Consider the following 25221-nt stretch of genomic DNA (forward strand, 5'->3'; position numbering starts at 1 on the left):
ATTCTTCTCTCCCTTAATTTTGACCCAAATGCTCTCACTTTGGCTTTGAGGATCTAAATCTTGGATCTCTTCACAGGTATACACATCCCTGACATATAACGCCACTCCTCCTCCTTTCTTGTCTGGTCTGTTTCTCTGAAATAGATTGTATCCCCCCATTATTACATTCCAATCGTGGGACTTATCCCACCAGGTTTCAGTGATGCCTATTATGTCATATTTAGTTTGCTGTACCAAGAGCTCAAGCTCATCTTGTTTATTTCCCATGCTTTGCGCATTAGTGTACAGACATTGAAGTCCATTAATCATTCCCCCGTGTCTCTTATTTAAGGATTTTTTCCTCCCACCACTAGGTCCGCGTGCTGTTTGCTCCATTTGGTCTATGACATTTGGATGATCATCTTCATTAATTGATAGACTCCTACCTTCAGGAGCACTGTCTCCCTCCCCCACATTAGTCAGTTTAAAGCCCTCCTGATGAGGTTTCTGAGATTTTTGGCAAAAACATTTCTCCCAACCGTTGTGAGGTGCAGCCCATCACTTGCCAGAAGTCCATCTTCAAGAAACTGCAGTCCGTGATCTAAGAATCCAAACCGTTCCTGTTTACACCATTTGCGGAGTCAGCTGTTCACTTCCACTATTTTCCCCTCTCTCCCTGGGCCATGTCGTTCAACTGGGAGGACAGATGAGATGACAATTTGTGCATTTAGTTGCTTCAATTTCCTGCCGAGAGCCTCGTAGTCTCTTTTGATCTTCTGGAGGCTATTGCTTGCAGTGTCATTGGTTCCCACATGAACCAAGAGGAAGGGGTATTTGTCAGTGGGTTTTATGATTCCTTGCAGTCGTTCAGTTACATCTTGGATCTTAGCCCCGGGGAGACAGCACACTTCCCGAGACATCTTGTCAGGCCCACAGATCACTGCTTCTGTTCCCCTCAGTAGGGAATCCCCTATCACCACTACACGCCTCCTCTTGGGTTTGGTCGGGGTTCTTCCGTGAGCTGTCCATTCCAAGGTCGCCTGCACATTCCCTGAGGACTGACTTTGCTGCTCGTCTTCATATACCTGATCGACTGTAATGAGGGAGAGATCCTCAAATGGAGTCTGCTCTTCGTCTTCCATGCTAGGGGAGAGGACCTCAAAGCGATTGTGTATTTCTAAGCAATCAGAGTGAACCCTGGGCCTCCTACTTCTTTGAGTCACGTTTCTCCATATATCTGGCTCCTGTGTTGGTGAACTAGACTCCTTCTCAGGGGAGTCCCCTGTCTCCTCCTTGGTGGAGACGGTGTGCTCTGTTGCTTCCAAGAAGAGCTCCAGCTCTCTAATTCTTTGGAGCGTAGCTACACGTTCCTCCAGTTGCTGGACTTTGTCTTTTAAGAGGGCAATCAACATGCAATTGCTGCAGGTAAAGATGCCTGCAACCTTTGGCAAGATGGCAAACATTGCGCAGGAATCGCAGGCGACTGCAGCTGTTCCCTCCCCTTCCATCTTGAGATCGTGTCGTTGGGGTTGGCTACAGAGGTCCTCCATCATAAAAAGCTTGAAGACAGGACAAATAACTTCCCCCCCACAAAAAAAACACCTAGATCTCCCCAACAAACGTTTGAGACTAGCTCCCCTAAATCTAAAAGATGGATCTAACTGCGCGCGTCGCTAGGCGCGCGCCGCTGCCCTGCAAACTCTGATAAGCTCCTCCCACAGCTAATCCCCTGCCTCAACAGAAACCCTGCCCCCTCTGACCTTTACACAGGGAAAACAGCTAATCAGCCACAAGGAAACACACAGACACAAGAAAACCCTTTTTGCTCCTTCTTCAACTGATGCCCTGCAAACTCTGATAAGCTCCTCCCACAGCTAATCCCCTGCCTCAACAGAAACCCTGCCCCCTCTGACCTTTACACAGGGAAAACAGCTAATCAGCCACAAGGAAACACACAGACACAAGAAAACCCTTTTTGCTCCTTCTTCAACTGATGCCCTGCAAACTCTGATAAGCTCCTCCCACAGCTAATCCCCTGCCTCAACAGAAACCCTGCCCCCTCTGACCTTTACACAGGGAAAACAGCTAATCAGCCACAAGAAAACACACAGACACAAGAAAACCCTTTTTGCTCCTTCTTCAACTGATGCCCTGCACAGAAACACTGTTTGCCTTCCTGCTGGAGCAGTACCTATTTATCTATTTGAACTTTGGCGTGCTTTCGAACTGCTAGGTTGGCAGGAGCAGGGACCGAGCAACGGGAGCTCTCGCGGAGATTCGAATCGCCGACCTTCTGATCGGCAAGCCCTAGGCTCTGTGGTTTAGAGCACAGCCCTATCTTGTAGACTTCAGTTGTCTCAGAAAATATTTTCCATATTCTAATATTATCAACAACAAGCAAATTCATGATTAAAGATACAGTAATGAGCCTTAGGGACGCGAGTGGCACTGTTCGTGCCAGTGTTGAGTCTTGTCTGGTACATTAAGTCCATCTGACACTTTAGCCAAAGCCATAGACTGTCATTTGGTACAGTTTCATCTGAAACTATTCTGAGTGTCTTGAATGTCACTTGATAAAATACTTCACAGTCCAAGCTTACATATCATAAAACAATGAAAGTTAAAATATACCTAGACAATTGAAATAGCAACAGTGTAGTAGTAAAGGCTTTTTAAAATCACAACTACATATTTGTTATAAATTGAATATAATGCTGTCTTTATTTTTTGTGTCTGTAATGATACTGGAATGTGTCTTGAAAACATTTTGCAATTTGCAATTAATGTTTTCTGAAAGAGCCTGAAATACTGGAATTGTAAAGATGGCCTCAGAGCTGTCTCTTACAGAATCAAGCAGATCCAGATGTTTTAAAAACGAAGCTGCTGCTCCATCCTGGCCTTATATATAACCTTCAGTCGGTATAGTCACTGTTTTAGCAGTAAAAGTGATCAATACCCAGTGGCACTCTATACTAGGGCTGGGCAATATCTGGTTTTCAGCATTGTGACGTATCAGCAGCTAAACATGGTGATATACTGATTTATCACAATGTCTGAAATCAGAACTATGAAGAGGCAAAGCTACCTAGACAGAGGGACATGGAAGGCTGATGCTCTTCCCAGAATGGTACTGCCATTATGGTGAAAACCGTATCTGTTCATTTATACCCACTGTAAACTGTTTAGAAAAAGAAACAAATAAGTAATTAAAAGTTAAAAGAAGAAGAAGAAGAAGAGTTTGGATTTGATATCCCGCCTTTCACTCCCTTTTAAGGAGTCTCAAAGCGGCTCACATTCTCCTTTCCCTTCCTCCCCCACAACAAACACTCTGTGAGGTGAGTGGGGCTGAGAGACTTCACAGAAGTGTGACTGGCCCAAGGTCACCCAGCAGCTGCATGTGGAGGAGCGGATACACGAACCCGGTTCACCAGATTACGAGACTAAAAACAAGACTATTTTTCTCCCAAGAAGCTCAAGCTGATATACATGGTCCTTTCCCCAATTTTATCATCACAGCAACCCTGCAAGGAAGGTGAAGCTGAGAGGAGTTCAGAGTGATGCATGCCATTGCCCCCCTTTTATCCTCACAGCAACCTTGAGATGTAGATTAGGCTGAGAGTGTCCAGGTCTCTTCTGATCTCTGCTGTTATGTCCCCACTGCCTCACACTCTAAATAATAATGATGATGATCATCATTATAAAAGCTTAAGCGGCCCAGATTCTCCTTGCATAGTTATGCAAGTAGTTCATGTTTATTCTTTGAAGTTTATGATACCCCTGCTGTGCTTACTATCTAATTGTACTCTTAAAGGTTAATATAAAACGTCACCTTGCAGTGTAGCAAAGTGGATCATATTCTTTACTACAATGAAATCTAATTTAAAATGAGCATTTCCTTTTATTTGTCACATTTATATCTCCTTTCCTCCAAGGAGCTCACGGTGTGCTCCCCATTTTATCCTGACAACCCTGCGTAGGCTGGGTGAGAGACAGGGACTGGCCTGCGCTCAGCAGGGGAGCTCCATCCCTGGGGGGGGGGGGTTGATTCCTGGACCTAGTCCAGCACTCTAAGCATCAGACTGGCTTTTACTCATAAATAACTTCCATTGAGCTCAGTGAGATTTCTTTCAAAGTAATGGCACAGGATAGCAGCCTGATTTGACTTAAATGTACCATGTAATTCCACTGCTGAGCTGAATTAAATTACAAAGAGCTCCATCTGCTGGAAAGTGCTGTGTAAAACAGCTTCTCAAAAGTAGTATTTGGGTTTTGGGGGGCTCTGGAAAGAAGGAAAGAAAGAATAGGAAGCCTGAGGACAACCCATGAGGCAAAGGCAAGGAAGAGCAGAGATTGCCGTTTGTCTTCTTGCAATGCTAAAAATCACACCAAAAGTTATTTGGCTGGGAAAAGCATTGACAGCATAGCAATACAGTAACGGAACAAGAAGACAGAAGCCTTCCCACAAGCACTCAGTTTACTCCATTTCAGTTTTATATGTTCACGAAAATAACATTTCTGAAAGAAAATTCCATTTCCACATCAATTTATTTATTAAGAGTGGTATTCAGCTAAGTTCTCCTCAGAGTAGACTCACTGAAATTAATGAGGCTAAGTTAGTCATGTCCATTAACTTCAGCAGGTGTGCTCTGAATAGGACTAGCAGCAAATACCATCCTAAATTTGCACGCTAACACTCTCAGGTCAGTTCATATATCCTGGTGGTGATAATAGGTTGGATGCTGTCATGCTTTGAAAAGACTAAAGGATATCGGTGGGACTTGTTAGTCATGATAGCTAACTTAAATCCTGTTATTTCAATTAGTCTAATCCAAGTAGCTTTGAATATGCTTTTATGGAAGACGACAGATATTCAGGTGTCTGAGTCACAAGCTGCCCAGTAATTTAAAGGTTATCACCAACACTTTGAAGTGCAGCCAGAAGTGGAGAGTCAGTCAGTGAGAACTGGAGCCATGTGCTTTATTCAACTGGTCCCAATTAGCAGCTAGCACCTATACTGTCAAGTACAGTACAGTTTCTAATGACTCATCAGAGTGAGCCCCAGGTACAGGGGTGCCAACCTGAATAAAATATTGAGGGGGCCCAGGTAAACCCTCCCCAGCCCCCATAATCAGTCACATGATGTGGTCGCACATACCATTTGAATGGCAATGCCCATCAACTTTGTGGGGATCCAGTCCCCTCAAATATTTCATTGGAGGTGGCGAAGACCCCTCAGCCCCTAGGAGTTGGCTCCTATGCCCAGGCATAACACATTGTGTTAGTCCCATCTAAACAGCAAACCAAACAGCAACTAAAAAATAAGCTGAACGCCACAGTTACAGTAAAAGTCGTAAAACATGGTTAACAAATCAATACAGCATTTAGACTCTATAAAACAAAGTTATCAAAATAGCAAGTAAATAAAGAAAGATAAGGACTGTTAAGTTCACAACACACACCCATGATTCAAAATCTTTTGGTCTGTTCAGTTTATTAAAATACACATAAAAGACTCATCATGCCTGTGGTTAAGCCAGCTCAACCAGGTGCTGAGCCAGCTGTGGTCCTCAGGCCATGGTGGTGTCATGGACTAGCTCAGGGGTCTGCAACCTTTAAGACAAAAAGAGCCACTTGGACCCGTTTCCGAAGGAAAAAAAACAACTGGGAGCCGCAAAACTCGTCATTATAAAAATAACTTTTTTGTCACTTTTTAAAATTATTTCTTCGTTTGACCCCTCAGAATTACTCCTCCTCATAGAAATAAACGTTAAATTAACAAGTTACCTTTTTTGGTGTGTGTGTTCTTCACTCCCCTTCAAAACAGTGACCAGCGTACATGCCCCCCTTTCAATGTAATGGGCGGGCGGGAAGGTGACGTTGGGACGGTGCGTGACTAACGCACGCACCGCCCCCATGCGACGTCACAGCCAGTACAGCGCCCGCCACAGTGGGGAGTGTCGGGGCGCACAATGCGCCTCCTCCCCTTGCTAGTATCCGCCCCGGAGCCGCAGCAAAGGTGTAAAAGAGCCGCATGCGGCTCCGGAGCCGCGGGTTGCAGACCCCTGGACTAGCTGGATGCAGAGGCGTGGGTGGGGGGGCACCAGCTGGGGAACCCCCAGGGGAAGAAGGCTCAGGGCCAGGGGAGTGGTGGTGGGCGATGAGGAGTGGTCAAAGGGAAAAGAAGGAGCAGACCGAGAGGAGGATGTGTCAGAAGCAAAAGAGGTAACAGGATTTCATGAACAGGAAGAGGCTGTGGCAGAGAGCAGTCCAGCATCAGAGGCTGGGCTGGAGAGGAGGTTGGCTAAGAGGCAGAGTTCAGGTGGGCTGCTGAAGAATCCAGGGAGTCTTCCCCTCCTACTGTGACCAGCTTGTCTCTGCCCTGGCCAAGTAGAATATGCAGAGAAATGAATGGAGCAGAGCAGAGTCTGGTTGCACAGACACAGTTTGCAGCTGCTTGGGAAAGACCCCAGAGGGGAGGGGCCGGGGGGGGAGGCAGGGGCCTTCAGTCTTTCCAGCTGCCTCGTTGGAGCAAGACCTATTGGGAAGAGCTGCTGGGATCACTGGGCCTGTACTGTTTTGGTTTCTTTGAATAAAGAACTAACTTCACTGACACCCATGGTTTTTGTTGCTGACCTATGCCTGACCCAACTCCGGCTCCTGACAGGTGGAGGGGATAGAGCTCTTGGGCCTACTACCAGCGATAAAGTGAATGTTTACTCCAGGTAGTCTTCCAAGGCACAGTTGATAAGGAGCCCGCCCACATCACTCTCAATAGTCAGGCGGTCCATTCCCATGCGAGGAATTCAGAGGCAAACCTGTCCCTCTAGAGTAGCGAGTCGCAGTGGCCCTCTGTGTTGAGGTTGACCAGGAGGTCCAGCAGTGCCTCCATGCTCAGGACATTCTTGATGCACTGACGTCTGTCCACCAGCAGCTGTTCCAGCTTCTTAAGTCACACCTTGGCCGACATGGGGGCAGCAGCGGTGGCAGCCGCTTCTACATTGTTTGCAGAAGGAACAATGACTTGCTTAGGAATTCCTTCAGTTATGTCCACAAATCTGCTACACACATGTTGGCTGGATTTGGTGGGTTTGCAATGCCAAACTGGCAACACAGGCTATTCCCCGGCTGATGTTTGCAGGCTCTTTCGTGTATTTCACCTCTGACTTCATGTGTGTCTCCCGAGAATGAGATGCACACTATCCGTTTCTTTCCCTTCAAAGTCCCTTCTCAATCTCTGAGTCGGATGTCTGGGGTGCATGCAGATTAGACCACACAGATGGAATCACTGAAAAGACGCAAAGAGAGCTTTGCAAGGTTTAATATATGCGAAAGAAAAAGAAACACTGTAATCACCTTTATTCAGCTAATTAAAGTGACTTATCAGCACCTGCTACACAGCTGCAAAAACTATGTCAGGATATGCACCCTGGCTTTTAAAGTGGTACACATCCTGTGGAACAATAATGAACCCTAACATTTAAACAAGATATTCAACAGGTGGCTGTGGAGGGAAACTGGCACTTTCATGAAATCTAAAGGAGAACATTGCGGTGTAAACACAGTCTTTTCTGTTCACATGTTAAGCTTTCAATACTTTCGTCACTTAAAGCATTTGAACACTATTCAAGTGCCTGACAGATGCAATGGGGCCTGTTTAAAACCAAATCAAACTTTTTAAAGAGGATGAATTTTAAGGGATACCTTTTAGTCTCTGAAGTAAACAAAACAAAACAAAAGTTCCATGCTTAGTTGCTTAGGAGTAAATAACCACCTTTACTCCAAGATTGTATACAGCCAGTGATGTCATTCTGAAAAGGTTTGATGACACTCTCATGATGGGAAAATGGGTCCTTGTGGTTCAATTATGGTTTCTTTCTTCTCTCTCCTTTAGGTTGAAGAAAGGCCTGAAAAAGACTTTGAGAAGGTAAGAGTGAATGGGTAGCATGGTTGTGTGTGGGAGGAAAAGTACCTGTGCACAATATTAAATGACAGGCATAGTTTGAGAAATGTCTCCTAATCATGAAGAACAGAAATAGGATTCACTGGGTTTTGGAGTTCCTATTGAAAATGTTTTGATGGTTTTCAGCTCTTAAATTTTCTGCCATTGACTCTTTTTTGACTTCATGTATGTGCAATGATATATTCATGGTTAGTTATTCTTGCTATATTCAGAAATCCAACCTGGAACAGCTTGATTCTGATTTGTAGGACATCCTAGGAAACAGTGATTCAAAAAACCAGGAAGTTTTTTCTCAAGCCAGGTGCTTGAAGGGAGGAAAGGGGAGTGTTGCGCCTCATTGCTTTTCCCCACTCTGATGAACCATGGTTTGCTGAAATGACAGTGTTACTTCTAAACCAGGTCACAGTGCAATTTAAATGAACTTATCAAAGCTTTTCTGTTTGCCTTTAAACATGAAGAACAGTTTTGTGATTAGTAAAATATTACTGAACAGAAGGCGATCAGTGACTACAGTTCTTGCCAAAAGGTTATGTTCCGCTTCCTCTGTCAGAGGCACTATTCCCCTGAATACCAGTTGCTGGGAATCAGAGAACTGTAGATTTGGAAAGGGGTCCCAAAGCATCCATGGCAGATGACCACCCAACCTCTGCTTAAAAACCTCCAGTGAAGGAGAGTTCACCATGTTCCAAGGAAGTATGTTCCACTGTCTAACAGCTCTTAATGTCAGAAAGTTCTTCCTGATACTTAGTTGGAATCTCCCTTCTTGTAACTTGAAGCCATTGGTTCAGGTCCTCCCCTCCAGAGCAGGAGAAAACAAGCTTGCTCCATCCTCCTGGGACAGCCCTTTAGACTCATGAGTGGGTGGAATGTTGTTTGGCTCCGGTCCTGCCCTGGGGCTTCCTAGAGGCATCTGGTCACCCCCTGTGAGAACAGGATCCTCGGCTAGGTGGGCCACTGGCCTGGTCCAGCAGGTGGGAAACATTCAAGAATATCCTGAAATTAAGCAACAGTTTTTAAAAATTATAACTAAGACAATATTTCCCATCTTCTCCCTTTCATACTCTTCACTTTTTTGATGGGATATTGGGTAATGAAAAAGACTCTAAATACAAACCATAGCCAGCGTGTTCTGAAATTAAAGTTGGAAACTAAAGCAGTTTGGATTATTTTTAATGTGCCGCTGAGTCTGTCTACCTTTTTGAACCAGGAGCGCAACTAGTTCAAATTGTAAGAAAGGGATTTGAATATTAGGAGGAACGCCCTGACAGTATGAGCTGTTTGACAGTGGAACAGACTACTTCAGAAGCGGTGCGTTCTCCTTTGTGAGCAGAGCTTGAAGGGGTGATAGTGGAGGTCAGGGGGTTGGACTGAATCACCTTTTGAGGTACTTTCTAAATCTTAGATTCTATGACAAAGACTTACACTGCCTTTATTGTAAACACTCCTTGATTGTGTTCCAGGGGGTTCGTACTGTGTCAAGCTTGTCAGCAGCTACGCTGGCCTCTCTAGGCGGAACATCTTCCCGGCGAGGCAGTGGAGATACCTCCATCTCGGTTGATACTGAAGCATCTATTAGAGAAATTAAGGTAAGCTGCTTGTTGGAGGTGAAAGCTGGTAAAGGGACTTGCTTCTGTCCCTCATGTCTTACCGTGCAAAAATAGTTGGTATAGGGATATATATTTCATCACAACGAATGACTTGTAAAAAGAATGACTAGGAAATTCTATTTTTGTAATGTCATTGGTTACCCAGTGGTTTTCAGTGGTTACTCAGTGGGGTTTTTTGACACCATGCTTTGCGATTTTCTTCAGGATATCAATGAGTTAAAGGACCAGATTCAGGATGTAGAAGGAAAATACATGCAGGGACTGAAGGAAATGAAGGTACAAGTTTATGTTGGAGTGAGCTTGTGGGACTAACCTTGGATAAATATCCAGAGAGGGAACAAGAATGGAGTGCAATTTAACAAGCATGTTTTCTTTCAGAGTTGTGAAATTGCATCCTGAACTTACAAAGTTCTAGTTCTAATTATTCAGCTCATAACAGCATAGGTACTTAAAGCACATTAACAGACTGAGCAAACAGCACACTCACTTAAAATAGCTTTTGCATGCTTTATACTACTACTTCAAGAGTATACACTTTCACATAAATCATGCATTTCTGAAGAGCTATACAGTTTGAAGTTGGCCAGTTTCAGTGAAAAGGCGGTCAATATGAACTAGAGAATCATTTTAAAATCAGACCCAAGCATGCATGCTGATTTTGAAATTCTGTACCACAGAATTTCAAGGGAGCGGTTTTTAAAAAATAGTTTTTATTAAATATTTTATTGGGTTAAAAAAGTACGAGCATTGTCTCGGTTTTCAGGTTGCAGAGTCTTTTCTACAGATCAGTTACATGTGATGTGAGCCATTAATGTATACAGTTTAAGGTTGGGGGAGAAGATAGTGGGGGAGGGGTGTGTAGTAAACTTACATTCTTTTACATTCTTAGTAAGGCTGGGTTCTTTTAAGGTTCAGCATAGTCTTTCTGTGGCACAGGCATTCTTTATGAAATGCTGTTCAACTTTCCACTTTTATTTCCCCCACAGTCATTAAAGGAGACCATAAAAATTTGCAACAAGACCCAGAAATCTGAATAATGATACAGTGTAGTGGCTAAGGCAGTGCTTTCCAAACTTTTCATGTTGGTGACATGCTTTTTAGACATGCATCATTTCACAACACAGTAATTCAGGTTTACTAGCAAACCGGAGACACTCTCCAGCAGCAGAGAGTGTCTGCCAGCTGTCTGGGATGTGCGCGTGTGTGCCCAGGTCCTACCGCCACGACACCAGCCCTGAGCAGCATTGCTGTTGTGCTCTCCTCGCGCCAGCAATCCCATCCCTTACAAGGCTGCTCGGGGAGGACAGTGTGGGGACGCGACAGCCATGCACCTCGATTGAAGGGCGCATGGTTGCTGCATCCTCACAACACCCTCCCCAAGCGGTCTTGCAAGGCTCGGATCGGGGAGGGTGGCGCGAGAAGGGCGTAACCATGTGCCACTCAGTTGCGGCCTGGGATTACATGGCTGCCACATTCCCATACCGCTGCCCCTTGCAACTTGGATTGCAGCTTCAGTGCCTGCTTTTGTGCTGGAAGGATAAGGCACAGGGTTGTGTGTTTTGTTTGGTTTTACTTGCTGCAAACCTAGAAATAGGTTGTCCTCCTCCCCCCCCCCCGTGAGGCGCTCCAAGGGTTAAACTCTATTGCCTAGAGAGGCCCAGGACTCATTGAGAGAGGTGGGGGGGGGATTTAAATACTGCACACACCTTCCTATTCTGTTCTAGCAACCCTGGGGAGAAAGAAAAAATTGGCTTTGGGAGTTTCCAGTACTGTAGTATTGTTAGGGGAGGTTGGTGCATTTGGAGGAAAGGTGAGTAATTAAGTGCAAAACATTGGGAGGGTTTGTTGCTGCTTTTCAGAGAGTGGGGGGGGGAGATGGACTTTCCCAGCTGTTGTAAGGATTCTCAAGCTTCAAAAAAATAAAAGAATAAATACCTTCAAAGAACCAATCCCAGTCCTTTTGGCAGCTGATTGATTGCAGCCCATTGGCATACAGCATGTCAGTCCAGGAGCGCCTCTTGATTAACGCCAATATTCCAGATTAAGGAGGAACCAACCACAAATCATGCTGGAGACGGAGGCTCCTCCATGGCAGGGGCACACTCCCAGGTCGCACCCGCTCCGCCTTTCAAGTTGGCAGACATGGGCTTGAGCGCCACAGCAGGGAGCCCCCTAGACTCCCCCGGGGAGCATTGCCGGGATTTTTGCCTCATAAATCCTGACTTTCCCCTGCCTGAACTTCCTCGTTGCCCACGGCTGCCACTGACTTGTGACGCAAGCCAAAAACCACAACCAACTAAATCCTCTTCCCTCCATTCTGCCCCCCCCCCCCACCGCAGGACCCCCACAAAAGCCCTCATCCTACCAACCTCTCCCTTTTTATCAAAGGGAGGTAGTACAGGCAAGCAGGCAGGCAAGCAAGCAAAAATAGTCTTCTTTTAAAAAAAAAATTAAAACCCTTCCTTTCAGATATGGAGGAAAGCTATTTAGGGGCAACTAACAATGTAAACACCACCAGAAGATAAAAATAAGAACTCTTCTCTCTCTTTTTTCCAATGGTGGGGTGAGTGTGGGGGAAGAAAGAAGTGCTTTCCAGTTCTTTCTGGTTAGCAGGCTCTGCATAATTAGATGAGCTTTTAAGTGGAAAGATACCTGGGAAGCCCAGGAGGAGGGAAAGAGCAAACAAAGGTGCCTGCAAATTATCTGCCAAGTATCTGTAAAGTATCTGTTCAGCTGAGCTACCCTCAGGAAGCTTCATGTCTCCAGCTTTTGTTCACTGGCATATTGCCTTGTTGAAACACTTATCATGGGTTATTGTGGCGATTTATCGCACAGCCCTATTTGGGGTATATGGGAATTCCTGGAACAATAACTCAAGAGTTCTTCAATGTGACCTTTCCCAACTGCCACCCTATTCCCTTAGAATGCTTTTTAAACCTCCTAGTATCTTTTTATAGTAGGCTTAGGCATGAGACTGTGACGCCAAGGGAAATGAGTGCTAAACTTAGAATCATTTGAAGAGTTGGAAGGGACCCCAAGGGTCATCTAGTCCAACCCTCTGCAATGTAGGAATCTCAACTAGATCATACATCACAGTTGGCCATCCAACCTCCGCTTAAAAACCTCCAAGGAATGAGAGTCCACCACCATCTGAGGGAATTTACAATAGATGCCCTTAGATTTCCAGAAGTAGTTTTTAAGTTGCATGAAATATCACATAAAGTGCAAAAATTAACAGGTAAGAAAATGTTGGGGAAATAGAATAAATTGCTTGTCAAGGCAGTCATTGACAAGGTCGTCTTCCTAGCATTTTGACTTGGTTGGTAAACTAAAAGTATTTATTAATCACTGTGCTTTTTTCTTTTCTTTAGGACTCTCTAGCTGAAGTGGAAGAGAAATATAAGAAGGCTATGGTATCAAATGCTCAGTTAGATAATGAGAAAACCAATTTCATGTATCAAGTAGACACCTTGAAGGATGCATTGTTGGAATTGGAAGAACAGCTTGCAGAATCTAAGAGACAATATGAAGAGAAAAACAAAGTAAGTAGTGATACATCAGCAGTCTTAAGAAGGAGTCTTAGGCTATAAACCTAACCCTACTTACCGGGAAGAAAGCCCTATTGACTTCACTAGAACTTACTTAACTGTTGTTGGCCTCCGTCTGTCTCAAGAGACACTGGAGTCTCAAGAGACACTCTGGGGGGAAGAAAAAGCACTAGAGAATCACAGCGCCTGCTGTGACTGCAGAGAGCGGTAACTCATGGCTGCTGCCTCCCGTGTTGTATTTGCTGCATTGGCAGCATCAAAGTGACCTCCCCAAGGCCCTTACTTCTGAGTCAGCATATTTAGGATTGTGCTGTTTGCATTGTCCCTATGATGGCTCTAGTTTTTCTGAGGCACCTTTTAAAGGTCCCTTTTTCTGAGCAGATGCTAAATTAATGATGGGTTTACACATGGCATGTATATTAAATATGTGTCATGCTGCGGAAGTGAGCCTTAGCTTTGTATGCAATCCCCCAATTGGCAGCAAATCTTGCGCATATATCAGAGCCAGTGTGAATAAATGACTGAATTAGTAGATCCCTCTTTTCCCCTCAATAGTGGAGGAGTCACATGGGTGGAGCTTGCTCACATAAGCATTTATGCACATAGGTCTATGTTAGAATTTATGGGTTTTATGCATGGTGAAAGACAGGCCTTAAGCCCAAAGCTTTCTCCATGATTTACCACTTGCCTGATGTACAGGCTGGGCTAATAGAACTGGTATCTAATTTAGAATTTATATATAATAACTACCAAAGAAAGGAAGATGCCCATTAGCAAGCAGGAACATCTGGAATATTGAGACAGGTATAATGCTGCAATATCCTTTGCAAAAAATAGCTTTCTTTTCCTAAACAGGTTCACATAATAAATATATAATGTGTTTTCGTTGTAGGATTTTGAGAGGGAAAAACACGCCCATACAATATTGCAGTTTCAGTTCATGGAAGTCAAAGAGACTTTGAAACAAAGAGAAGAACTACTTGCAGTAAGTGAATTCTTCGGTTAAACATTACTTTCATTAATATCTTGTATGCTAGGAAATGGACCACAAAATATTCCTTTCTCTAGCTTCAGATTTTCCACAAAAAGTGATTCTTTAGGAATTATCAAGAACATCTCATCACACTGTTCTAGGTTAAATTCTCATTAGATGCAAAACACCAACTATGTACAGTTTATCTAAGCAAGTGATCTTGCTTTATATCCCTTTTTAAAACATTGTAAATTACTGTTGGATGAGTAAAGCATCTGAAGGGAAACTTGTAATTGTATTCAAGTGTGAATGGTTTTGAATTAAAGAGCTACTTGCTTACCAAATCACAGGAAACAAGGTCCCTACTGTCTGATATGGCTCACTTCTTGGAATGCTGGTGTTGAATTCTGGGATGTGGGACAGAAGTCAGGGAGGAGACTGCTTCCCTGCTACTGGGATGAAAAACGTGGCTTGAGGAGATGCCATCTGGAGATACCAGATTCTTTTGTGGGTGAACTGGGAGTGTTTGAAGAGAATTGTGGCAAATAGCTATGCAAAGAAAGCATTTGCTCCTGTAATCAAATGGTTGCACACTGGTACCTTCAGTTTGAGAAACTGTATCTGATCTGATCGTATCTTCTGTGCTGGCTTTTCTGGCTCCACATGGGATTAGCACTGCCTAGTGCTTGAAGGCAGGAACTTTAATTGCTTTACGGGAGCTTTTAGCCTATATGGTGTTCCCAGAAGCTGCATCAGTTTAAGTTCCTGCCTTGAACCTCGAAGCATTAGCATCATATATATAGCACTTTTCTGTCCTAAGACCTGTATTTGTAACATTATTTACATTATGCCTTTTACTCAGCTCCTTCTTTATAATGCTCCCAGGACCTCTCACACTCCCTTATCTTACTCATTTATGGCTTGCTGTGAATGAGATTAATCATAGAATGACAGAACTGTAGTGTTGGAGGGGATGACCACAGGTCATCTAGCCCAGCGCCCTGCAGTGAAGTGCGTTGCCTCAAGCCTTGCCCTTGCTCCTCTGCTCCTCCCCTTCCTCGTGGAGGAGGTGGTGTCCAGGGGTCCGAGTTGCATCCATCCGCTTAGATCACTGACCAGGCTGAATCTACCACTTATTGTCTTTTCCTTCCTTCCTTCCTTCCTTCCTTCCTTCCTTCCTTCCTTCCGCCTTACTTTTATGTTCAAAGTGGGATGGTGGTGACTAACTTCTTAAGCGACTGTGTCACATACTAAGTCCTAAGAACAATGTGACCCCTCCCATCAAGTGTTGACATATTTGATGAATGCCAACTAGAATGTGTATACTAATCTCTTCCTCTGCTCACCTGCATGCACACAGCTTGGCTGGGGTGGTTTAGCTTATATGGAGTAAGCAGCTGCACCGTCCTGGTAAGACAAGGAGGAGCGTAGCCCTGGCTCCAGCTCCTGTCCATACTGTGAGGTGGCCACTATTTTCTCTGTTAGAACGTAGCACAAAGAGCTATTTTATCTTAAGGAGAAAAGTTCCTGGGATTTCAGGGCAGAGCCATAAAATTGGTGTAAATGGTAGGTTTCTTGGATTTAGTTGATTTAACTTTTTTTCATGGTACTTATAAAATGCTGTAGCCTTGGGTTTTTCTTCTGATTAACTCTCTTGTCTGCCTTCTGTCTTCTTGTTTGCTCCTGCACTTTAGGAAATCCGACAACTACAGCAGAAACAGGAGGGCTATGTCAGGGAAATGTCTGATCTTCAGGAGACAATAGAATGGAAAGAAAAAAAGATAGGGGTAGGAGTCACAACTTTGACCAGATTGTCAGTGCTGTCTTTTAAGCAAGAGTATTAAACTCCACACAGTGTTATAAAATGCTCATTTCTGCAAAAAAGACTTGTGTCCTTTATAAACAGAGTAGTAGCTACCAAAGCAGTTTTGGAGCTGGGGGTTATGTGTGCACCAAGGATAGAATTTGGACAGAACAGAATTCAGAACCCATGACCATTTGAATATTGCAGAAATGGAGCAAATTTATATTAATTAATTAAATTTTAATTCTTAGCCTCATAGCATAAAATTCAAAGCCTTATATTTCCGTATAAGTTTAGTGATGATTGTTGAATGTGGCCAATATTTAGACACAGTAACGTTTTTCGTAACTACTACAGTACATTGCTCTATTTGCTGATCAGCAATTTTGCCTGCATGACACTGTTAATCAAAGAGAAACCTACCATAAAGTCATTAGCATAAAAAAGAGAAGACCAGGAAACTTGGACAAAACCAGAATGTGTGGTGATCAGCTAATGACTTAGAGCAAAGCTTTCCAAACTGTGTCTCAACACATTAGAGTGTCGGCTGCAGTGCATAGGTGTGTTGCGCAAATGCTCCCACACTCCTCCCATGGCTGGAAAGGGGTTAGTTTACCCTCTGGTTTGCTAGCAAAACTGAATTACTGTATCGTAAAATGGTACATGTCTAAAAATTGTGTCACCAACATGAAAAGTTTGGAAAGCTCTGACTTAAAGCATTTATGAAACCAACGTTTGTAAGGGCCAACCTCAATTTTACAAAACAAACATGTTTGCATTAGATATCTTACATGCATCTGCAGTAGTGACATTTTAAAGTACAACTCAGGGTTGTTGAAGCATGTCACATTCTTGCAAATAGGAGCTACTGATATCTATCAAGGAAGTTTTCATAACTCCCACAAATACTAAAATAAAATTCCTTTTTCTGCTTGCATGGAAATTTAATAATTCTCTGCATATCTGAAACTTGCTTATTCTTATTGCTAATTTTCCTTACCTTTTTATTTCTACATTTTTCCTCTTTCCTGTTCTCCTCTTGTCATTTCCTTATCCTCTGCTTGTTCTTTGGCAACTCAGGCATTAGAGAGGCAGAAAGAGTTCTTTGATTCCATAAGAAGTGAGCGAGATGATCTTAGAGAGGAGGTGATTGTGCTGAAGGAACAATTGAAGGTATGCAGAAACAACAAAAGAAGTGTAAAAAGATTAAGTAATCATTTCTGTGTGCCAAGAAAATAAATGGATTGGGCTTTGAAGCAGTGGTGAGCTGTTTAAATAAGGGTTGGCTAAGTGTGTGACTCTTTCTTACTCTGTTTTATACTCAGGGCTGTCTTAAGTATATGTGGCGCTGGGGTGCAAAGATCCACCTGGTGCACCCCCCCCCAGGTTGCCCAGTGTTTTTGGTGGGCAGAACATCAAAGTGGCCACAGAGTTGTCAACCTTTTTTTAGGGAGCTGGCACCACACTTATCTCTGCTCAGGAAAAGAAAACAGGGAACATAAGGAGCCCAGTGCAACAAACCAGCCTGAGGCGTTGGCATCTGCAACTGAGCAAATCCGGGCGCCTCATGCTGTAAGCAGCATGCGCTGGGCGGGCGTCTCCATGGCCTTATACCAATCCCAGGCACGCAGGAGGGCGGAGCCGGATGACCGCTTCAGCAGCTCGCTGCTTGCTTGCCCCTAAACTCATGGCGCAGAACTGCCCGCAGTAGACGAGCCCGCCACGGCGCTGCAACTGACAGGCAGGCTCTTCCCCAGACTCCAACACTTGGGCCCTGGACTCTCTGCCTGGCACCCCTGGGAGCCCTACACCCGGGTGCCCCGCACCTCTGGCGCCTATGGTTAAGATGGCCCTGTTTATATAATTCAGAGCAGTCCAACTTTTCATACAAAGTGGGCTGCAAGAGTACTTTGACACAGAACCCATGAACCAAACACTGCCTGGTCACGTGGGAAGCGAGGCTAAAATTTGACACATGCACACAGCCCTCACACTGCCTTCTCAAAGCCAGCTAAGTGAGGCACGAGGTTCTGGCAGTGCCCTAGAGCCCTCTCAACCCCTTCACAGGGCTGGGAGAGTGCCAACCAGGTTTTGAGAAGGAGGCAGGAAGGCTCTCGGACCCTGTCAAAGCTCAGCGCCTTGCTTAACCCACTTTGGAAAGACAGTGCAGGGGCTGGGGGGTGCCAAATGTTGCTGAGGGCCACCTAAAAAGGCATTGAGGGCCTGTGCACTGTACTATTCTGTCCAATGCTTGCTGCTACATTTTGGCACTTAGTAAACATTAACATTGGATCAAAGCATGTACTTAGTGCTGTTTTGACAGAAGCCAGAGACCATGCTGCCTCTATAAAGCAAAACAGTATTGTAAACTTATATTGGTAGCACAATTTGTTAGGAACATCTCCCACTCGAACCATATTAAACCAGATTAAAGTCGTGAAGAAATAGACATAGTGGGCTGAGTTACAGTTGCCTTTTAAGCTAGTGTGATAGAATTGTTGATGTACTGGGTTTGGAAACAATCTTGACTATTTAAGTACAGTTTGTAGCTTTGGTCAGCTCTGGCAAATTGTTTTCATGGGATTGCTATAATGATAAAATGCTGCTCTGAACTTCTTGGAGAAGGATTTATTTTATTTTTTTATACAAATCAAGACATTGGTTAATCTAAATACCATATAGCTTTGTTTATCAAGACATTTCTTAGATGTTCCAGATGTTCATTATACCCTCACACAGTGTACACACATGCTTTGTGCCATGTTTGAATTGTGACTTTGTGAGCAAATTTCATGTGCATGGTATTGTAATGTTGTTCTAATGTTTGTTTAATATTTCACTCACAGCGACATGGAATAATACCCAACTCAGAAGTAGCTACCAATGGAGAAACCTCTGGTGATCTAGATAATGATGGACTACAAAGTTCTTCCAATATTGCTCCAGGATCAACTCATGCCCCTAAGGTAGCTGGGGATGATACATTAGGTAATTACCTTTTATCAAGATTTTTGATCACCACCTTTGCTAGAATCTGAACAACTTACTAATCACCAGCATGCTGCTTATAAAATCACTTCTATACATTTTATTTTCTGCTTAATGCCAACAATCACTTCAAGCATATTATATTTCTTTTATTTATCTTTATGAGGAGATGTTAAGATAATTCCTTTTTATTCCCCAAGTCCAGGGAAACAAATGCTTTAAAAACATCTAAGCTCTATATGTATGTCTACAAGGTGTGCAGCCACTTTTATTAAGACAGATGTTGAACATGCAATCCTAAGTGTCCTGAGTGACTCTGAAGGTGCTTTGGTTCCCTGCAGTACATGGGGAAAACTTGAAGACTAAAATAGGATTAGGAGCATGTGAAGAGACTGGGGAAGTTACATAGAGTTACTCTTTTTTGAACTGACTTGTGAATGAGAGAGCAAAAAAAATATTTTTAGTACTGTAGTGATAATTTTTAAAAGATGATATTTATGAGGGGTGTATTTTGGTCCCTAATATTTCTCAGGGTAATAGAACACAATTTTAGGTCAGAAATAATGGATAGCTGTCAGACAAATCAAAAGGTATTTTCCTTTGTAAACCTTCAGACTTCAATGGCATTTACCTGTGCAGTGCAGTTGATACCAGGGAAGAGGACACTTTCTGCTGATCAGGCCACTAACTAATTCAATTGCTGCTTTGCCTTCACATAATTGGCAAAAGCTGATCTTTCTTAACCAGTTCTTCTGATTCATTCTCTCTTCTGGGTTTTAAGTGGGGAGGTAAGTGTTTAACGTAACACAGTTAAGTAGTCTCCCTATTTTGGTCCCTTCAACTTTCTTAATGATCTTTTAGGCAGAGCCAAGGAAGTGGAGATGAAAAATGAGATTTTGGAGAATGTGGGGAAAAAAGAAATCTTGCAGAATACTGAGCATGAGGAACACACAGAGGAGACTAAGGAACAGGAAATTGTACAGGAATGTTCAGAGATAAAGACGTTGCATGCTGATGAAAATGCGGAGGCAGAGAAAATCACTGAAGGCAAAGTGGCTTCAACATTGTTATTAAATAGTGGACCTGAGGAACCAGCTAAGAGTCATTCAGAGCATGTTCCAGGAATTGTTTGTTCCCTTGAAAACAGTGGTATAGTTGAATTAAGGGGTGAGGGGGGGTTCCCTGATGATACCATAGAAGTGAAAGAGTCTGATGGAAATGTTGTAAATAAAAGTGATACTGCAGTAGCATGTTCAGGTATTGAGGCTAATGAGCAGATACAGACAGAGATAGAAATACTTCCCCAACAGCAAGATAAAGATAAGCAAACACATATTGTAGGTGATGAGGGAGAAGGCGATAATAATGAAGTATTTCAGGAAGCTTTGGATTTTGTGAATAACAGCCATGTGGCAACTTCCAGTCAATCAGAATCACCAGAATTGGCAGAAGATTTGCTTCTCAAAGTGCCAAGTATTGATCCTTGTACTGAACAACCGGAAAGCAAAATTGTTGAGGGACATCTTCTTGAAGGTGGACGCATCAAACTAATTGATAAAGCAGACGGGGATAAAAATGAAACTGGTGGAATTAATGAAGAGAATGAGACGGAACATGCCGTGCAGCGGCAGGCGTGTGAAGTAGCAGCAGAACAAACTGAAATATCTTCTGCATCAGATGAGTCTGAAGAACAAAAACAAGTTGGAATGGAAAAATCTCAGCCCTTATCTTCAAAAGATGATACATTTGTTGAAGAGGAACAAACTATGCAAGTGATTGGAGCCAGTGAAAAGAATGAAGAAAATCCTGCTATGGAGACTGATCAGAGAGCAGCTTTAGTAGAAGCACTGAATGTACATTTAGATTTTACCATGAAAGAGGGTCATACAGAAGAAACTGCTGCAGATGGTGTGAATCACCGTGAATGCCAGATCCCTGAGGAAAGGAACTTAGACCATGAGGATGATTCTAAGAAATGTGGGGACATTAAATCAGAATTCATAGATGATGGCAAAACTGTGGCAGACATCCAGATAGCACCTGAAGAAGTTGCTGGTGACAATAATGAAGACTATAAGCCAGCAGAAGAGCAAAGTGTAAATATACAAGCTGAAACTTTTCAGGAATCTGCTAGAACTTCTTGTGTAAATATGCAGGGCACTGAAGTAAACAAAGGAAACGAAGAGGACAAGAATCACGAAAAAATAGAAGAAAAGATTCTTGACATTGTGCCAGATATTGAGAAGGCTCCTTGCCTCACCTCACAGAAGACTGAATTGAGTGATCAAGAGAGAAAGCTTGACAATGAAGAAGAAGAAGTTGCGGAAGAATATCATGAAGCATTTGATTTTGCAGAGTCTCCATTTGGAAAACAGGAAGTTACTGAAAGGAATGATAATCTTAATAATGAGCTTGAGACAAATAATCACCAAACGCAAGAGAAAGTTGAGATTACAGAACATGCAGCACAGAATATAATCAAAAAGGACACTGAAATGGAATATAGAGATGCTGAAGAAAATAAAAAAGGTAAAACCTACCAAGCCTTAGCAGATGAGGTCACAAATGAATCCACCGTGATTGAAAGTGAAAATACCCAAGGGAAAGAACTGGAAGAATCTGCATTCTTTCAGACAGATCCTTCTGCTTCTGGGGCCTCAAAGGCACAGTGTGCAATTTTGGAAGACCCAAGCAAAAAGATGTCAGATGAAATCAATATAGATCACATTACTGAATATACTGCAGAGCAGTTGGAAAAACTAAAAAATGATGGGGATGAAAGTGAAGAGGAAGTCCAAGTGGGTAGAAAGGGTAAAGGTAAATCTCGGGAAGATTGTGTCATATCATAACCTCAGAAGCCGGGTCATTACTGCATGTTACAAACCTGCCATCTGGTGATTTCAGAGTAAATATGCTGTTTTAAACAAAAGACGACAGGAAAAGTTTAACAGTGGAACTAGATCCACGCTCTAAATACATTTTATACAACTTGTTATCTATATCAATAATGAATGACTATGAACATTTTCTTACCTCTCAGGTTTTAATCACTGTTTATCATAGTAATACAAAGCTGTTAATCATACTAAATCTGAATTAAGTGCTTTTTAATATTTTCACCTACAGTATAATATAGCCCCCGTATTTTAATGAAAGCTAAGATTTGAAGGTTCTTAGAAACTGTCCACCTTTTGAATATATGCTAACAATTATCATCACCTCTATTTTAGAAGCAAGTTGTTACAAAGCACATCAGCTTCAACATGCTTTCAAATGCTAGTAGTTTGCCAAACGGTGATAAAATGGCACTTTATACAGGCTGCATATCGACACATTCCAAATTAAGGTCACTTCTATTGCCAAAATATAGTTAGGTCAATAACATAGAATTAATGGACAGAAGTTGCAAGTGAAGAATCATTGGTTTGTTAATAGGAATAAGTGTACACTTTAGTCATTTCATATCAAATCAAGCCTTCACTAGACTGGATTCAGAGCAAGTTAGTCACACCTAGATTCCATTAAAATCATTGGTGTTTGAGTTACATTTATTTCAGTAGAACCAAATAAAGTTGACTGATTCTGGATTCAAACCACTTTGTTTAACATGATCTATATATATTATTTTAAAGAAAGTTTTGTTTCTTTTGTGCTTCATTTATATTGTGCTTAGCTTTTTTATCAAGTAACATTTTCTTCAAGTTATATCATATGTTCTATCCTCCCTCCCACCCCAAATTAACATTTTCTTAAATCTAAATCTTAAAGTCTTTCCCCTTCTTCTTTGCTGAAATGTAGGCAAATTTGGATGACTTTGTGAATGCCTTAATAAATGTTATTTAAAACCACAGAACCAAAGGCAACTGTTGTTTTATGCATAAAACTCTATCACACTGCTTTAGAAAAAAATAAATATTTTTTAAAATAATGGCTAAAATGAAAATGGATAATTTCTAATTTTTCAGTATGTATCTTATTTCCAACTTGGACTATTTTTAATGCAGAAATAAACAAATATTTTTGTATTAGACTGTTACAAATAAGATAGGATCAAAGTCTGAATGTTTGTAGCACTGCAGCACTCAAAATAGATAATAAATGTATTCAGCTACTAAAGCACAAAAGGAAAAACAAAACATATATCACACACAGAGTTGTTTATAGATTGAAATAAACTTTTTATACTCTAAGGTGTTTCTTGTCTCCTGTTTATAAAGTGCTTACAATTCAACTGATGCTGCTCATAATTTTTGTTATATAAATTTATTTTTTAAATTATCTAGATGGTACCTAGCCGCTTTTATCTATTTTGTTGCTTTTATTTTAGATGTGGCAGTTCTTAGCAAAAGCAGTGAGTTGTATCCAACAGTGTTGTGCAGCTGATGGTAAAGTGGATCAGGGTAATAAGCAATTTTTGGCAGTTCCCCCATTCCCTGTGCAGCCCTCACGCCTCTGCACACCCTGGATCTACTTTGGAAGGTTGGAGACCCTCAAGACCAGTTTTAGGAAGGGGAATACGGGACATTGTTTCTCTCCCCCTTCTTCTGGCAACACCATTGGCTACAACCATGTAACTTCAAACTTTAAATATTAGATATGTTCCTCTGAGATAAGGCTTCCAATGAAACACTACAGTGGTCCCTCTGGTTATGAACTTAATTTGTTCCAGAGGTCCGTTCTTAACCCGAAACCGTTCTTAACCTGAGGTGCGCTTTTGCTAATGGGGTCACCCGCAGGTGATTTCCGTTCTCATCCTGGGGCAAAGTTCTCAACCCCCGAGGTACTACTTCCGGGTTAGCGGAGTTTCTAACCCGAAGTGTTTGTAACCCGAGGTACTACTGTATTAGAAAACATAGTGGACCACAGATTTGGGTTCCTAGGACGAGTTCAAAATCAATATGCACAATGGACACCATTGTGCATTGGTAGCCTCATTTCCAGATGATATCCTTTCCTGCTATGTTTAGCAATGAAGCTTCTCTGTTCTTCCCATTGCTCCCCAGGGCATGCGCTGAGAAGATGCCTGAATCCCGGGGTAAAGAGTGATGACTACTTGGGCACCAAGCAAAGCCAGAGCTATTAATCAAGGGTGCAGAACTGGTATTAGCCAGTGAGCAAGATCTAACATTGCCAGGTGTATGGGATCCAAACCACTGCCTCTCCAGAGAGATGAATGTCTGTTTGAAGGAAGGGAGTTGAGTCCACTTCCTCCACACAGAGAAAACCCACAGTTTTCAACAAGGAAGTCCCTAGTTAGCTGATCCCGGTGGGGCTCCCTGTCAGTGCCAGTCAGCTAACTGGTGCTGACAGCGAGCCCCACTCACAAACTAAAGCTCACTTTAGTTTCCCAGTGGCTCCTTTGTAGCTTCATCCATCCCTGACATCACCTATGGGCCTGGTTTGTGAGGTGCATCCTCACTGGACAAACTGGAGATCTGGACTGGGTTTGAATAGGCCTTCGGGCTGAAGGTCCCCCATCGCTCCTGTTCCAAGTTTCATATGGACAAATGGCTCTAAAATTGCAATCATTTATTACATAATTAGAGTTGAGGCATATTGACAATTGAATTGCAACTGTTAATATGAGAATTTGCTTTGGAGTGCCAGTTGATAAGCTCAGTGCTGTTTTATGCCCGATATACCTCATTCTATACCTCATTGAATCGTAGAGTTGGAAGGGAACCCAAGGGTCATCTAGTCCAATCCCCTGCAATGCAGGAATCTCAGCTAAAGCATCCATGGCTGGATCTAGACACATCAAAGAAGCGTTTCAGTTAAATGCAATGTAAATTTAAACATAGAAAACAGGTAGATAAAAGTGGGACTTTGCAGCGCCATCTGGTGACACAATGTTATATTGCATATACAACGCATATAAATTGCTTTTTCTTTACCAATTTAGCTGAGTCCCATGACAGATGGCTTTCCAACCTCTGCTTACAAACCTCCAAGGAAGGAGAGTCCACCACTTCCAAAGGGAGTCCATTCCACTGTCGAACAGCTCTTACTATCATGTTTAATTGGAATCTCCTTTCTTGTAACTTGAAGCCACTGGCACAAGTCCTCCCCTCCAGAGCAGGAGAAAACAAGCCTGTTCCCTCTTCCATGTGACAGTCCTTGAGATATTTGACAGTGGCTATCATATCTCCTATCATTCTCCTCTTTTCCAGGCTAAACATACCCAGCTCCTTCAATTCTTCCTCATAAGGCTCGGTTTTCAGACACTTGATCATCTTGGTTGCCCTCCTCTGCACACGTTCCAGCTTGTCAACATCCTCCTTAAATTGTGGTGTCCAGAATCGGACACCATATTCCAGGTGTGGTCTAACCAAGGCAGAATAGAGTGGGGCTATTACTTCCCT

General features: G+C 42.7%; 1 protein-coding gene across 18 annotated transcripts in view; it reads left to right on the forward strand.

The window, feature by feature from the left end:
• Positions 1 to 25221, forward strand: part of LRRFIP1 (LRR binding FLII interacting protein 1) — a 107786-nt gene that overhangs the window by 71867 nt on the left and 10698 nt on the right. For 10 of the 18 annotated variants that reach the window (XM_082225925.1, XM_082225937.1, XM_082225940.1 and 7 more), the window contains 9 exons: positions 7871 to 7903; positions 9400 to 9525; positions 9751 to 9822; positions 12918 to 13088; positions 13987 to 14079; positions 15762 to 15854; positions 16952 to 17044; positions 18718 to 18859; positions 19721 to 23049. In XM_082225925.1, the coding sequence (XP_082082051.1) occupies positions 7871 to 7903; positions 9400 to 9525; positions 9751 to 9822; positions 12918 to 13088; positions 13987 to 14079; positions 15762 to 15854; positions 16952 to 17044; positions 18718 to 18859; positions 19721 to 21708 (2811 nt within the window). In that variant the 3' untranslated portion in view covers positions 21709 to 23049. Of the gene's footprint in view, positions 1 to 7870; positions 7904 to 9399; positions 9526 to 9750; positions 9823 to 12917; positions 13089 to 13986; positions 14080 to 15761; positions 15855 to 16951; positions 17045 to 18717; positions 18860 to 19720; positions 23050 to 25221 lie in introns of those variants that run through there. The other 8 variants (XM_082225930.1, XM_082225942.1, XM_082225933.1 and 5 more) reach the window with 5 other exon arrangements.

Source organism: Podarcis vaucheri (genome assembly GCF_965113315.1).
Source record: "Podarcis vaucheri genome assembly, chromosome: 1".
Classification (NCBI taxonomy): domain Eukaryota; kingdom Metazoa; phylum Chordata; class Lepidosauria; order Squamata; family Lacertidae; genus Podarcis; species Podarcis vaucheri.